Source organism: Zingiber officinale, chromosome 8B (genome assembly GCF_018446385.1).
Source record: "Zingiber officinale cultivar Zhangliang chromosome 8B, Zo_v1.1, whole genome shotgun sequence".
Classification (NCBI taxonomy): domain Eukaryota; kingdom Viridiplantae; phylum Streptophyta; class Magnoliopsida; order Zingiberales; family Zingiberaceae; genus Zingiber; species Zingiber officinale.
In genome coordinates this window covers 48,159,935-48,174,183 of record NC_056001.1, presented here as the reverse complement: position 1 = coordinate 48,174,183, position 14,249 = coordinate 48,159,935, and the positions used below count along the sequence as shown (strand labels likewise).

General features: G+C 32.9%; 1 protein-coding gene across 1 annotated transcript; it reads right to left on the bottom strand.

Annotated features, from left to right (window-relative positions):
• Positions 1 to 4,944: 4,944 nt before the first annotated feature.
• LOC122016626 (calcium uniporter protein 5, mitochondrial-like) lies at positions 4,945 to 8,753 on the bottom strand. Its single transcript, XM_042573998.1, has 2 exons — positions 8,206 to 8,753; positions 4,945 to 5,512 (listed from the first exon to the last, which is right to left on the bottom strand). The coding sequence occupies exons 1-2, from the start codon at positions 8,599 to 8,601 to the stop codon at positions 5,072 to 5,074; spliced, it is 837 nt and encodes a 278-aa protein (XP_042429932.1). The 5' UTR covers positions 8,602 to 8,753; the 3' UTR covers positions 4,945 to 5,071.
• Between the last annotated feature and the right edge of the window lie 5,496 nt (positions 8,754 to 14,249).

Genomic DNA, 14,249 nt, shown 5'->3' with positions numbered 1-14,249 from the left:
TTATTGTATAATACATTAGGAGGATGAAAATCACATGATGCAGGTGTCTCAAGGGGATATTAAAGAACAAAAAACTAGCTGAAAGAGGAAGACACTATTGGTGGTGCAGGCGTGGATATCAAATTAATATTTTTGATATATAACAAAGGGTTTAAAATTGAACATTAACATTAAATGTTCTAATATATGCATTAAGTACAGATAACTTGACAGTGGGTTGAATGGATCACACACCAAGCAAGTGAAGTCTTGATAGGCCAGAGAACCTAACATCGAGCAAATAAAGTCCCAGTTGATTAGAAGAGACTAAACGGCAAGCAAGAGAAAGTCCAATGAGTCAAAAGAATCACATACTATGTAGATAAAATCTCGATGGGATAACTGTTAGAGTGTATATTAAAAGCTTAACTTTTGTAACATTTATTTGTTGAAATAAAAGAATCACATTGGTCAATTTCTGTATTTATTTGTTAAATATAATTGTTCAATTAATTTATATAGTAGATAACATGGAGTGTAGTGTCACACTCAGAAGATAATGTTGTCGGCTCTCTATAAATTATAAACAGTTGCTCACGACTAAGATGGAAAGGAACAACTCATCAGTATAGTTGTAGTGTAATTAAGTATTAGTTTATCTTGACTAATAAATTATACTAATACACTTTAAGTGTATTGAGTAGGATCATTTATGTATGTTCTTTTATACTGACTTAGTAAAAGAACTAAACCTTAGTTATTATGGAAGTGTGTGCTCTTAATCCTAATATAATAACAAGTACATATATTTAATATTTATTTCTTTGATTTATCAAAGGGTGAGGTTTAGCTCAATAAATCAATATGCCCGATAAGTTGGGAAATGATATTACTTATAGTGTGTGTTGTTGATTATAGAAGGAATCTGTGTCCTAGTTATCTAGGTTGAGAATGTCCCCAAGAGGAGCTCATAAGGATTGTCATGTTAAACCCTGCAGGTGGACCTAGTCCGACATGACAATAAAGTTGAATGGTACTACTCTTGGAGCCAGATATTAATTAAGTGAGTTGTCGGTAACTTACTTAATTAGTGGACATTCATAATCTTAAATACAGGGAGACTAACACACTCATGATAAGAAGGAACCCATAATGTAATTTGGGATTGGTGCGATAGTGCGGTAATAACTCTCTAGTGGAATGAGTTATTATCGATGAACTTGAGTTGTGTGTTCGGGGCGAACACGGGACACTCAAGCTCATCGGAAGGCCAAAACCAATTTCTCCTCTAGGTCTCTGTCGTAGCCTCATTATAGTCTCAAGTCTATCCAAATGTAAGGCTCTTCTTGGTGTCCAAGAAGGGGGCCGGACCATTGCTTGGTGACCAAGCAATGGCCGCCCACATCCTCTTGAAGGGGCCGACCCTATAGCTTGGTGACCAAGCTTGTAGGGGCCGGCCATAATAATTCAAAAAGGGAGGGTTGTTTTGAATTTTTTTAAATCTTCTCTATGTAGAAAACTATAAGTTTTAAAAGAGATATTTTAATTTTTAAAAACTTTCCTTATTTGAATTAAGCCACATGTTTAAATAGACAGTTTAAAAGATTTTAAAACTTTCCTTTTTTAACCATCCTTATGGTTTAAGAAAAAAAAGGAAAAGAAGTTTTAAAATTTAAATTTTCTATCACCATGTTAAAAAAAGAAATTTTATAAGAGAGTTTTTAAATTTTAAAACATGGTTTTAATTTTTAGAAACTTTCCTTTTTTAACTCATACTTTAGGAAAGAGAGCTTGTAAATTTTATAAGAGAATTTCTTCTTGTAAAATTTTTAAAAAATTATTTTTCCTTTCCTTTTAATTGTGGCCGACCACCTTGCTTGGTGCCCAAGCAAGGGCCGGCCAATAGGATTAAACCAAATTCAATCCTAAACCAAATAGGATTGATCTCAACCATTGATTGATGATTGATTCAATCAAAAGGAAAGAAAAGGAAAAAGGAAAAACTCTTGGATGATTTTATTTTTTGTAAAAGGTTTTTCCTTATTTGCCTTGGGCAAGTAATATAAAAGAAGGGGTGAGGGGGCTTCATGAGACACAACTCTTATTCTTTTGCTTGGGTGATCTCTTGGTGGCCGGCCCTCTCCCTTCTTCCTCTCCCTTTGCTCTATTCTCCTTGGTGGTGGTGGTGGCCGGATTTTAGAAGAAGAAGGAGGAAGCTTTTGGGTGGTGTTTATCTTGGAGGATCGTCGCCCACACGACGTCCAAGGCGAGGCGAGGAATACGGCAGAAGATCTTGAGGTCATTAGCTTACAAAGAGAAGGTATAACTAGTATTTTTCTTCCACATCATACTAGTTTTTTTTTTGTATGAATTCTAAATACAAGAGGCAATTAGATCTAGTTTATCGAATTTATTTTTCGATTTTGTGTTTTCTTCTTTTTCGAATTTGTGATTCGATTGTTCTTTTTTGTTAACCTAAAGTTATTTAAGGAAATAAATATTAGCTTTCCTTAAAAAGCTTTGCCTAGGCAGTGGTGGTTGCTCCCATATCCAAGAAGGTCATGTGCCTCGCCATGCAGTCCTGGAAGCCAATTTTGGAAATTAATATTTATGGAATTAATAATTTAGGTAGATTTGAATCAATAGTGTTAAGTTCCGCTTGCGATTCAAATCTAAACCATTAAGAACAAATAAGTTAAATTTGGAATCAATGATGTTAAGTTCCGTCTGCGATTCCTGATTTAATTTCTAAATAATACAATAGGTTATTTAAGGAAAGGTTCGACACTTGTACAAAAAATTTTTGTACAGTGGAACCGGTACATTTTCCTAGGATTAACCAACAATAACAAAATCAAATACCATACAAAAGAAGTCCTGATGGTTAGGAAGACCATACACCAAGAAGATAAAAGTCTAGCTCTTCGGTGATTGATCTGGTCTTACGAAAATTTTCTATAGGCCACCAAGATAAATCTGAAAGCGCAAATGAGTCCTGACGCGTGACCCAACATCACAAGCTCTTTAAGTCCTACAAACCCGCGTTGCATGGAAGATTGTCTCACCTCTTACCATCACACCATTTGCTTCATCGATATCTCTTTAGGTCATTCAATTCTGCATCATCTTTAAGTGAGTTGATTAACTCGGTGAGCCGTTCTTAACGAGCACATGATCAACTCGGTGAACCATTCCCAGGGCCAGACTCAAGGTATAGGTCATTAAGGCGTATGCCAGGGCTCCTATTATATTGGGGCCCATCAAATTTTATATCTATATATCTATATAGTTAAAATTTAAAATATATGAGTTTGGATATTAATTATTTAAAATTATAGTTAAAATAAATTTTAGTTAAGGTTTATTTTCATTGATAATTTTAATTTTTTACTAGTCAAATTATATTTGGTTAATAATTTTTAATTTTTAGATTTAATCAATAATTTTTAATTTTTTATATATTAAAGTTAAATTTAATCATTTTTATTTTGTTTACTTGTATTAGATGTGATTGATAATTTTAATTTTAAAATTAGATTTAGTTGGTAATTTTTTTATTTTTTATTAAAATTTAAATCATAATTTTTTATTTTTTACTTATGAAAATTTAATTTAATAATCAAAATTAAATTTGGTTAATAAATTATAAATACTTATTGGTTATACCTAATTGATATTTTTTTATAAAAATATTTTGGAAAGTCAAAAACATATTTAATATTGTACTATTATTTTTCTCTAAATTTTATTTTTCTCTTTCTTTTACTTTATTATCATTTTTATACCATTATTATTGTGTCCTTACTCTTCAAAACCATCGATGTTTACTAGTTAAATATTTTTGACTAAATAAATTTAATTTATCATTTATCAAAATTAAAATTGATAAAAAAACAACTTGATTTATGAAGGTCCTGTCAATATGTGATCATAGGGAAGAGTCTATTGTACACAGTGTCTATATCTACTATTCGAATCTATTATATCTAGGTCACACAATACTAATTTTTACCGTTATGTCAAGTCTTTCCTTCATCAAAGTTAAAATTGATTGATCATTTTTTTAGAATAGTAATTAAAATGCATATTAATAGTATTATAATAATTTATTATTTATTGTCAAATTAGTTAACATATTTTTTTAAAATTTTACTAATAAAGAAGTGAAATTTGACAGATAAAATTATTACTACACCTTTAGAGGATCCACGTCAGTTACCCTATTCAAAGATTTTACCCTAAATTTTGGATAGGTTAATTCAAAATCCTCTGCATCAGTTATTCTATTCATTCTCTAAATTTAGATTTGATGAATAATGATTCTCTAAATTTAGGAAATGAAATTTCTACCCTAAAAATAAAATAATATTTCTTTTTAATTTTTCTCCTTCCACTCAATCTCTCTCCTTCCACTAATTCCATAAATATAATAATAAAAAATAGAAAAAAGAGTAGAAAATAATAAAAAATTAAGGATGATAGAAATTTTAGGGTATTTGATGTAGTGTGTAGTGAAAAATGATTATCTAAATTTAATAAAGTGGATCATTTACCTTAAATTTAAGATATAGTAATAGAGAAATTGATGTGGATACTCTTCAACCTCAAGTCTATTCCTATTCTATGGAGCATAAAGAGTGCTAAGTGGTGAATCGGTCATACCGCCTAGACATACATCACGATCGATGATTCTTTTAACTTTATTTTTTCTAATTGGTGGCTTCCTCGTGTGCTCTACCATGATCAACGAAGGCTTATATTCAATGCCCAATTACAGTAGCATTACGGAGAAGGGGAATGCAAAAAAATGTACCGAGTGTTCGTGTATGTTTGGTGAAAGACTCGTAGAGAAGACAAGCCCACCCTAATTAAAGCCTTTACATGTTCAAAGAAACAAACTTCAATTATGGTGATAAAGGGTAAGTAATTAGGATGCACAACTCATCAACCGTGTCTAAGATAAAGCAGTCATTCGATGCCATAATCTTTACTTTCAGCTACAAACTTGTCATGAAGCATTCTGCAATGCATCCAAGATTGCAAGTTTTTATCTATTTTTAAAATAAAAACAAGGGCAATTAGTAGTTTTAGATTAAGAATGCCATGACTCTACATTCTCCCGTGGATGCTTGCATTGTTTTTGCAGTTCGATATATCTTTCGACGTTAAAATAGTGTTTCTGAATTAGTTTCCGCTGCCTAGACAAGAACAGCCGGTTCATGAGGTCTTGGTAAGTTGGGTCTCTTGAGGTAACAAGGAAATAGGTATATCCTGCAATGATACCAGCTGCGGTGGAGAAGAATGTTATCGGCTCCATGACATCCCATGAGAATTCCCAAAAGGTAAGTCGAAAGAATAGACCAATCTGAAGAACGAAGTAGCCTAACCCTGACCAAAGCATGCGTCGAACCTGCTTGTGGGCAAGCTGGTCAATTTCTTCTTTCTTTTTCTGCAATTCCTTCAACTCTTCTCTTCTGGGATCATTCTCAGGTGTCAGAGCAAAGGGAACAACCTTTCTGACGAGATCCAAAACCTGTAGAATATCGAGTTCTGGAAGCGTCAGACTGTTGAACACCCAGTGATTTTAACTGGTTAGCCGTGCCAAAAGAAAGAACTGGCTTTACTTAGAAAAGAGCCAACAAAATAAAAGATCAAAGTGTAAAATAGTAGGATGCACCCTCATATAAACACATACTGATTAAATAGCATGAATCTAATTAGGCTGATGGGCATCTAAATGAAACATAAATTATTCATCTCATCTGGTTCTGCATACTTTCTGACCTTGACATGATTGGGAAATCAAGTACTCAAAATCCAAATAAGAATGAATAAGAGCAGTTAGAGCACGAAAACCTTAGAAACAAACCCAAATAAAGAATGATTTATATTACAGAAGTTCATCTTTCCAAGAGGAAACCTATTATAAAAGAATATTATTTCTTGAAAATTTCATGAATATTTCAGTCAACATTGATCATGCAAAGTCGTGAAGTTTCAGATCACAAGTCAAGTAAAAAAACATTATAGTTTAGAATTTGAATCATTGATTGTTGAAACTTTTCTTGAATAGTCATTACTGATTCTACAAGTTGTCAAATTTCAAAGCATGCAGTAAGAACTTACTCTTCATCAAATTACTCTTGGATTATGTTCTTCATTCTAAGATCCTAAGATTTTTTTTTTCAGCTGAATATTGTTTAAGAAGCCAGAAAATGGATGAATGTTCATGTAGTTTGTTGGCTACAATAAATGCATTACAAATCTTTAGTAAATAGTCATGATAGTGGTCCCACAATTGTGAGAACAAGCAGGAACAATGTTAGAGATAACAGGTGTTTGAAACCAAACTGCTCATCAAATATCTCAACAAGAGTCTCTAAAAGAAGGAAAGCATCCCAAAATTTGCAGTGATGGGGGAAAAAAGGAAGAAAATTCAACATTACCAGTTTCTTTGTGTTTTGTTTTTTTTAACAAGTCTTGAACTTGGTCATATCAAGGAACATATATCTCATTATAGGAAAGCATCAAACAAGATCATGGTATGTATTATCTAGATGACGCTGCAAAAATCGAGATTGATGGAGCACACACAAAATAAATCCCAACAATCATTATAATCATCAAGTCATTATGCCTCAACTATTTTAATTTTCTTTTAATTAAGATTAATCTTATCACTTCATTGAGCTCTGTATGCAATATCACTAATCATATTCATACGAATTAAATCATTTTTATTAGACTGAGTAATGTTTTCTTATAAAGATAAAGTTCCTAGTGGAAACCAAAAATTTAGGAATATGTAAGCGCATAATATCAATGAAATATCATTAAAGGTTGATACCTGGTTTAAAAATTAAGTACACTAAGATCATAGAAAAATAGAACAATTCAACCATCTTTAGAAGAATATCTCAACATCAACCTAACAAAATTTCTTTAATAAAACTTTATTAGAATGCCAGAACATCATAGTGCAAATATCTAATATTATGAGGACGGCTGACAAAATTGTACTCTCATGCATCCATCTAACAAATCTTTTTTGTTGAGAAACATATTTTACACCCTTCATATAAAAAACTTGAAGGAAATAATATTGACAGTCAAACACTGTTAAATAGCCTCCATATGTACAACCTCAGTAATAAAAACAATGATTAACAGTGTGAGAATGAGCCAATCTGTGGGATTAGAGTTGTGCCAACCAAAGGTCATCACATTGTCGAAGCTATTAAAGGGCACTCACCTTAAGGACCTACAAAAAAAAATGGTAGTGCTAGAGTGGTTAGAGTAGCTTTTTAGTGTTTTAAGCCCTTAATAGAAGCTTCCCCAGAGAGAGAAGCCACATGATCTTGGCTAAGTGATTCACTTTGACTCATTATCCACACTTTGACATGTAATCCAGCTCTTTACCATTCAACTAACTCACCTCAGGTGACCTTCAACCACCTCAGCCAAACTTGAAGGATTAACATTTGGCCTAGACACATTGCCTTTGAGCGGACCAAAGTAGCCACAATTCACCTAAGTGAAACAACCTCAACTGAAATGTGTCCAACTTGGGCAAACTGAGACAAACTCCAATCAATATTGATCAAACCCATCCGACTTGCACTCATTTGGCTACGATCTCAGATTTAGGTACAAGACAACTTAACATAATTGGAAAACTTATAATTTATCATAAGAGTCATAACACCACTTGGATATTTGATGGTCCAAATTTTACTTAAGATCTCACCTTATCAGAATTCATTTTCCTGAGCCTGGAAATGTATCTTTCATACATTAGGTATAATTTGCAGAAAAAATTGGAACGCATTATGAGTTCTTGGATAGGACAATATTAATCATAAAGACAGAATGTGAGAAAAAGAACAACTCATTTAGCTAAAAAAAGATATAACTTTTTTTTTGTGTGTGTGTGATAAGTAACAGTTTATAGATTATATTTATAGTATCTGCGAAGAAAATTGTAATTCGTTGTTCTTTAGTCGATCTTTCTTCGGATCGTGAAGGCACTAGATTTGTACGTATTAAACACAGGAGAATTCCAAGGTCGAATCTTTCTAGTTCCATAACCAATTCAGATCAAAGTCGAGCCGAGAATAAGGATGGACCAGATAGATCATTAAAGCAGAAATAAATCGAAGAAATATTTTTTTTAAAAAAAATCTATATTTGCAAAAAGCGAGCAAACCATCGAAGAAATTGGATTACCTTATCGGGGCGGAGATAGACCTTGTCCCTAAACAAGAGGACGACGCCGACCTCATCCAACGCTCGGACAAAGGCGGCAGCCTCGTTCCGGGAGCGCGCCACTCCCATCCCCTCGCACTCCTCCAGAAGCTGAGCGTACCCGACGACCTCCTCTCCCTCGCTCTCCAGCTTCCGTTTCAGGGCCTCTACGTTCGCCAGACGAATCATCCGCTTCGCCTCCTCGAGCGTGATCGACTCCGTCGGCGGCGATCTATGGTCGCACGCATCGTTGCCGGAGGAGCAGAAGCGGTGGGGAAGCGGCAGGAGGCAGGGAGGGATAGGGTGCTTCGCCGGTCTGGAGGTGAATAGATTGCGTAGGAGGGTTCGCGAGGTTGAGGAAGAGAAGGAACGCCACATTGTGCTTGGCGGGGAACGTGATCGGATCGGACCGCGGAGGAAGGAGAAGGCGGGAGAGTAAAAGGCGAATCAATTAAGGCAACAACCGATCAAAGGGAGAGGAAGAGGTCAAACCAAACGCGGCGAACGGGATCGCGACTGGAGGATGAACGTCTTTGCCGACGTGTTTGAATCAATTAACTATTACTATGTTTCAATTCTATTTTCTATTTTCTATTTTTGGCATTTTAAAATTTGACTTGACTTTATATATCACTTAACTACTACGGTGAGAGAGGATCCCCGATCAATTTCTTATGGATCAAGAGATCCATAATATAATTATATCAAATCGTGGCTGTAATTCAATTGTAATTTGTTATGATTTTTTTTAATTTACTTTTTTATTAAAATTATAATTTAAATTAGGATAGATAGACCGAATAGCTCCCTGTACGCTTACTAACTCTGCCAAATTCCGGGGTGACTATTATTTACTAACAATTGCATGAGTTATTTGTCAAACTTGGGTTCGATCTATGAATGTGACTAACTGTACCTCTTGACTATTAATTTTTTCAAGCGGTTACAAATATAAATTATCTTTGAAAGTGCACTAATCATAACCATAAATTTAATACTTCAATTTAAGTAATTACATTTTTGCATGCGGAAAAGGGGAAGAATATGACATTTAAGTAATGCTATATTTTTTTTTAAAAAAAAATTATCTCCTACCATCTATTTAGGAGGAGATGAGGGAGAAAAAATAGATGGAAAAATAAAGGGAAGGTGAACTTTAAATCTTATTTGGGAAGGAGTACTTTAAATTTTATTTGGGAAGGAGTGAAAAAAGAAAAGAAAAATAAAAAAAGGGTAAGTTTTAATTTTTTTCTACCAGCGAGATTTTTCTTACACTCCGAATTGGAGTGTAAGGAAGAGTAAGGAAAAATATAAAATTTTTTGTCCCAATTTTATTTTTATTCTTATTAGTTTAAGAAATTTTCCAATTTCTAACATTGCTATGCTGGCGAAGTGCCGAAGTCCAATTACCTTACCTTCTTCACAGCTCATTTATCGTTGAATCGTCGGAAGATGGTATTTGACACATCTTTTGACTGAATTACAGGAAAAAATTATTTTTTTCATCAAAATAAAAAAAAAATCTATAGTTTGTTTAATTTTGCCATCAAAATTTAATAAGTTTTAAAACAACCAGAATTCTTGTTATAGCATTATCTTTCAATTTTTTTTATTTGAGGTTTCAAAATCATTATCTTCATAATTTTTCATTTAATTACTTTATTATCAGTAATTCATTATTTTCATAATTCTCAATATAAAAGAATTAATTTTTTTATTAAAAAATAACTAATTTAAATGATAATATAAAAGAATTAATTTTGTTATTTAAAAATATCTAATTTATATTTATAAAATAAATATTAATATTATAAAAATATCTAATTTAAAAAGTAAAGATATTTTTCTAACTTTATCTATTTAACATTCATTCTCCTTCTTTTCCTCCTAAATAAAGTAACACATATTACATTAATAAACCTTCTTCATCTCCCAAACAAGGTTAAATTAAATACTTTACTTCTCCTCCCTTTCCCTTCCGTTAATGAAAATTTGCTAACCTCATCCCGACAGTGTTAGGGTAGCATAGGTAAAAGGGGAGTTTGACATTCTAATTATTTAGCTAATTTAAATAAATTGTCAATCATTAATTAAAAAGAAAAAAAACAGAAAGATGGTTAGAACTTTCATTCCTAGTTTGGATGATAGCGACGAAGAATTTAAGTTTGTTTAGATGATAGCAACGAAGAATTTAAGTTTGTTTAGATGATAGCAACGAAGAATTTAAGTTTGTTTAGATGATAGCAACGAAGAATTTAAGTTTGTTTGTGGTGAATTGTCCCCATGGATTGATGTAGTTTGTATGTATATGGGTGCTTACTCTAATAGGTTTTGGGGTCAATTCTCAACGGATGCAAAATGTTATATTTGAGAGATGTCCTAAAGCAATCACTTTATGGTATGTACTATTTATTGGATAAATATAAATTCACTATTTGAGTGCACAATCTCTATGTGTATGATTTGATTTTAAACTTATTTACTGAATGTCTGCAACACGATTCATAGTATGAGAGAATTTATGATTGGATCACAACTTGTAAGCATATCTATATGCGTAATTATGAATATATTGAAATAATCCTTAGTCGAAGAATTGATGAGTTCAAACATCATTGATTCTGTGAGACTAGCATAAGTTATACTATTTGGTCTAACCAAGCAGTTGTTCATCACTAGTCTGAGATATTAGGATATTGAGAGTTAAACGTGGATGCTAGTTATGGTAACTAGTTTATTGTAGTGACCTACTATGAGACTTCATATGATTCTCTACATATATAGATATGTTAATAAATATCTCATTGCAGCTCGAGTGCAAGTTTCCTTCGACTTAAGGTATTCAAGTCACCTTGGTTATGGAGAGTTATACTTTGACATCGTAAGCAAGTATCTTCGTAGAGGTGCTGACCTGGGATAATTAGGTATAAGTCGAAGTGTCCGAAGGTGTTTGGATAGCCAATAAAGGATTCACCACTCCTTACAAGAAGATATATATCATATTGTTGGATCGAGAAGCGCTAGAGAGGAGGGGGGGGGGGGGGGGGGAGATAGCGCTCGTGGATTTCACTTGACGTAATCGAAAACGTAATGAGAATGCAACGGAATAAAATAGAAAACAATCGCGAACACAAGTTATTTACTTGGTTTAGAGCCTAGGGCGACTTCTACTCCAAGGCCCACGCTCGTTGAGCGTTTGCATTGGGCAATGACTATAATAGCGTTAAAGTGTTTACAAACGAAGTACAATCAACAGTAGTAAAATATACCAACGACAAACTAGAAATAGCAGTCTCGAAGCTCCAAGTCGTCGGCGTCAGGTTGAGGCTTTCTTGGAACGTTTCTTTGATCAGCAACATGAAGAAGATCACTTGGAATTTGTTGGCCTTAGTTGTTGGTCGAAGAAGCCTTAAATAGGCTATTGAGGGCGCCTCCAAGTTCTCATGGAGGCGCCTCAAAGGTGAAGCTTTATCCTGATTTGAGCGCTGCGATGAGTCTTCGCTGCCTGCCCATTATCTGCTTGGAGGAGCTTCAATCAACCACTGAGGGCGCCTCCAACCAAGCGTCCAGGGCGCCTCAGCTGTCTCTAAGGGCGACTCAGCTGTCTCTGAGGGCGCCTCTAGGCCGCTGCGCAGCCAACCCACCTTTGCATCCGAGGCACCTCAAGCTCCATGAGGGTGCCTTGGGTACTGTTCATCCGAGGCTAATCTTGCTCCTTTGTCCCTGTACATGTTAATCCACAACACAACCACATATTCTGCAAAAAAAAGTTAGCACATATAATAAATATAATAATATGAAAGTTTTGACAGTCTTCGGATTATCTGGTTCTGACTTCGAAGTTTCGACCGGAAATCCTAGGTCGAACCGACGCCTACTGTTCCCTCTTCCAGGGAACACGTCCTCATCTACTCCACTCAGGAGAGCATACCTAATATCAGTCCGGTTCTCCAGACCGACTGAACTTTTCGCCTAGGTTTACCTCCCCCTAGGACCTAAGGTTACCCCCCCTAGGATTTTCCTCCACCTAGAGTTACCACCCCCTAAGACCTAAGGTTGCCACCCCTTAGGGTTTTCCTCCACCTAGGTTTACCTCCCCCTAGGACCTAAGGTTACCCCCCCTAGGATTTTCCTCCACCTAGAGTTACCACCCCCTAAGACCTAAGGTTGCCACCCCTTAGGGTTTTCCTCCACCTAGAGTTACCACCCCCTAGGACCTAAGGTTACCGCCCTTTAGGGTTTTCCACCACCTAGGGTTACCACCCCCTAGGGTTTTTCTCCTGCCTAACCGCAGCTAGGACTTTTACCTAAGAACACTTAGGACTTTCCTGCAAAGCTCATTCAAGAACATTAAATAACAAACCAACTTAACTTGAACCCTTTGACATAATCAAAACATAGGTTTAATCGGCGGATGCTTTCTGCACCAACAATCTCCCCCTTTTTTATTATAGTAATACGGTTCAAAATTAAATAAAAAATATGACAATAAATAAGAAACTTAAACATGAGCATGAATGTAAAAATTTGTAAAACTTATGCTCCTCCTTATGTTTAAATTCTTAATTCTTAATTTTCTTTTACTTTGACTTTTCTCGCCCCCACATAAATCAAAAAGAATAAGTAGAGAGAAAAATAGAAAAAATATTCTATGTAATTCTAAACTCCTCCTGAAGAGTAGCACTTAGATGAATGAGGTTTTAAAAATACTTAGCCAATTTAGAAATGCTTAACTTTTTCAACAAAACTTAGATAAGCATATTTCTTTCGACAAATAAACTTAGCTAAATTTTTTAGCCTCGAAAATATTTTTATCAAAGACTTAGTTAAACTTTTGAAAATAATAATTTTGTCAAGTATATAGCCTTAAAAAGACTTAGTTTTTCAAAAAGAATTGTTTTGAAAAATATTTAGCTAAATTTTGAAAATACTTTGGAAAATGCTTAGCGCTTTCAATAAAAACTTAGCAAAATTTAGCATTTAAAAATAATTACTGTTTGAAAAACTGAACTCTTAAGATGATTAAAAGTATCGATAAAAGCTTGACTTTTGAAATATTTTCTTGATTTTAGTTTAAGTACTTCTGTATTTTTGAAGATAAGCCAAAAATAGTTTTCAATTTTAAAGTTAAGTCAAAAATAATTTTTATTTTAAAGAAAAAAACTAACTTGGGAAAAAAAATTTCACTCCCCCTTAATTAATGCCTATAGTCCAAGCATGTATTTAAAGGTAATTATTTTCCTAATTTACCATCTCACCCATTCTAGGTTATCAAGTAAGTTCAACTTATGAGTGAGTGTGAGACGGAGTTGTCTTTGTTTAAATTGTAATTGATATTTAAAATAAGTTTGAGTTTGAATTTCAAATGAGTAAACATTTAAAATTATGAATATTTTGAAAATTGAGTTTGAAATTATAAGTTGAACATATGATTTGAAAATTAATTAAGATTTAAAAATTAATTATCATTAAGACTCTAAATATAATTTAAAAATTAATTATTATTTGAATCAAATATGATTTAATTAAAATTAAGATTTTGAATCAAATATGATTTAACAATTAATTAAGATTTGAAAATCAAAATTAAGTAAGATTTCTAAAAATATTTTCAAATTAATTGAGATTAATTATGATTTTTAAAATAATTTTCAAATTAATTGAGATTTTGAAATTAATTATGATTTTAAAAATAGTTATGATTTTAAAGATAGTTATGATTTTAAAGATAGTTATGAAATTAATTATGAGTTTAAAAATAATTATGAAATTAATTATCTTTAAAAATAATTATGAAATTAAGTAAGATTTCGAAATAATTTTCAAATTGAGTAAGATTAATTATGGTTCTTAAAATAATTTTCAAATTGAGTGAGATTAATTATGGTTTGAAATTATAACTTTGTAAATAATGATTTTAAGTTTTGAAAATATCAAAAATAATTAATTTACTTTGATTTAATTATATTTTTGAAATTAATTAAAAATATATATATAATTTAATTATGATTTAAACATTAATATTA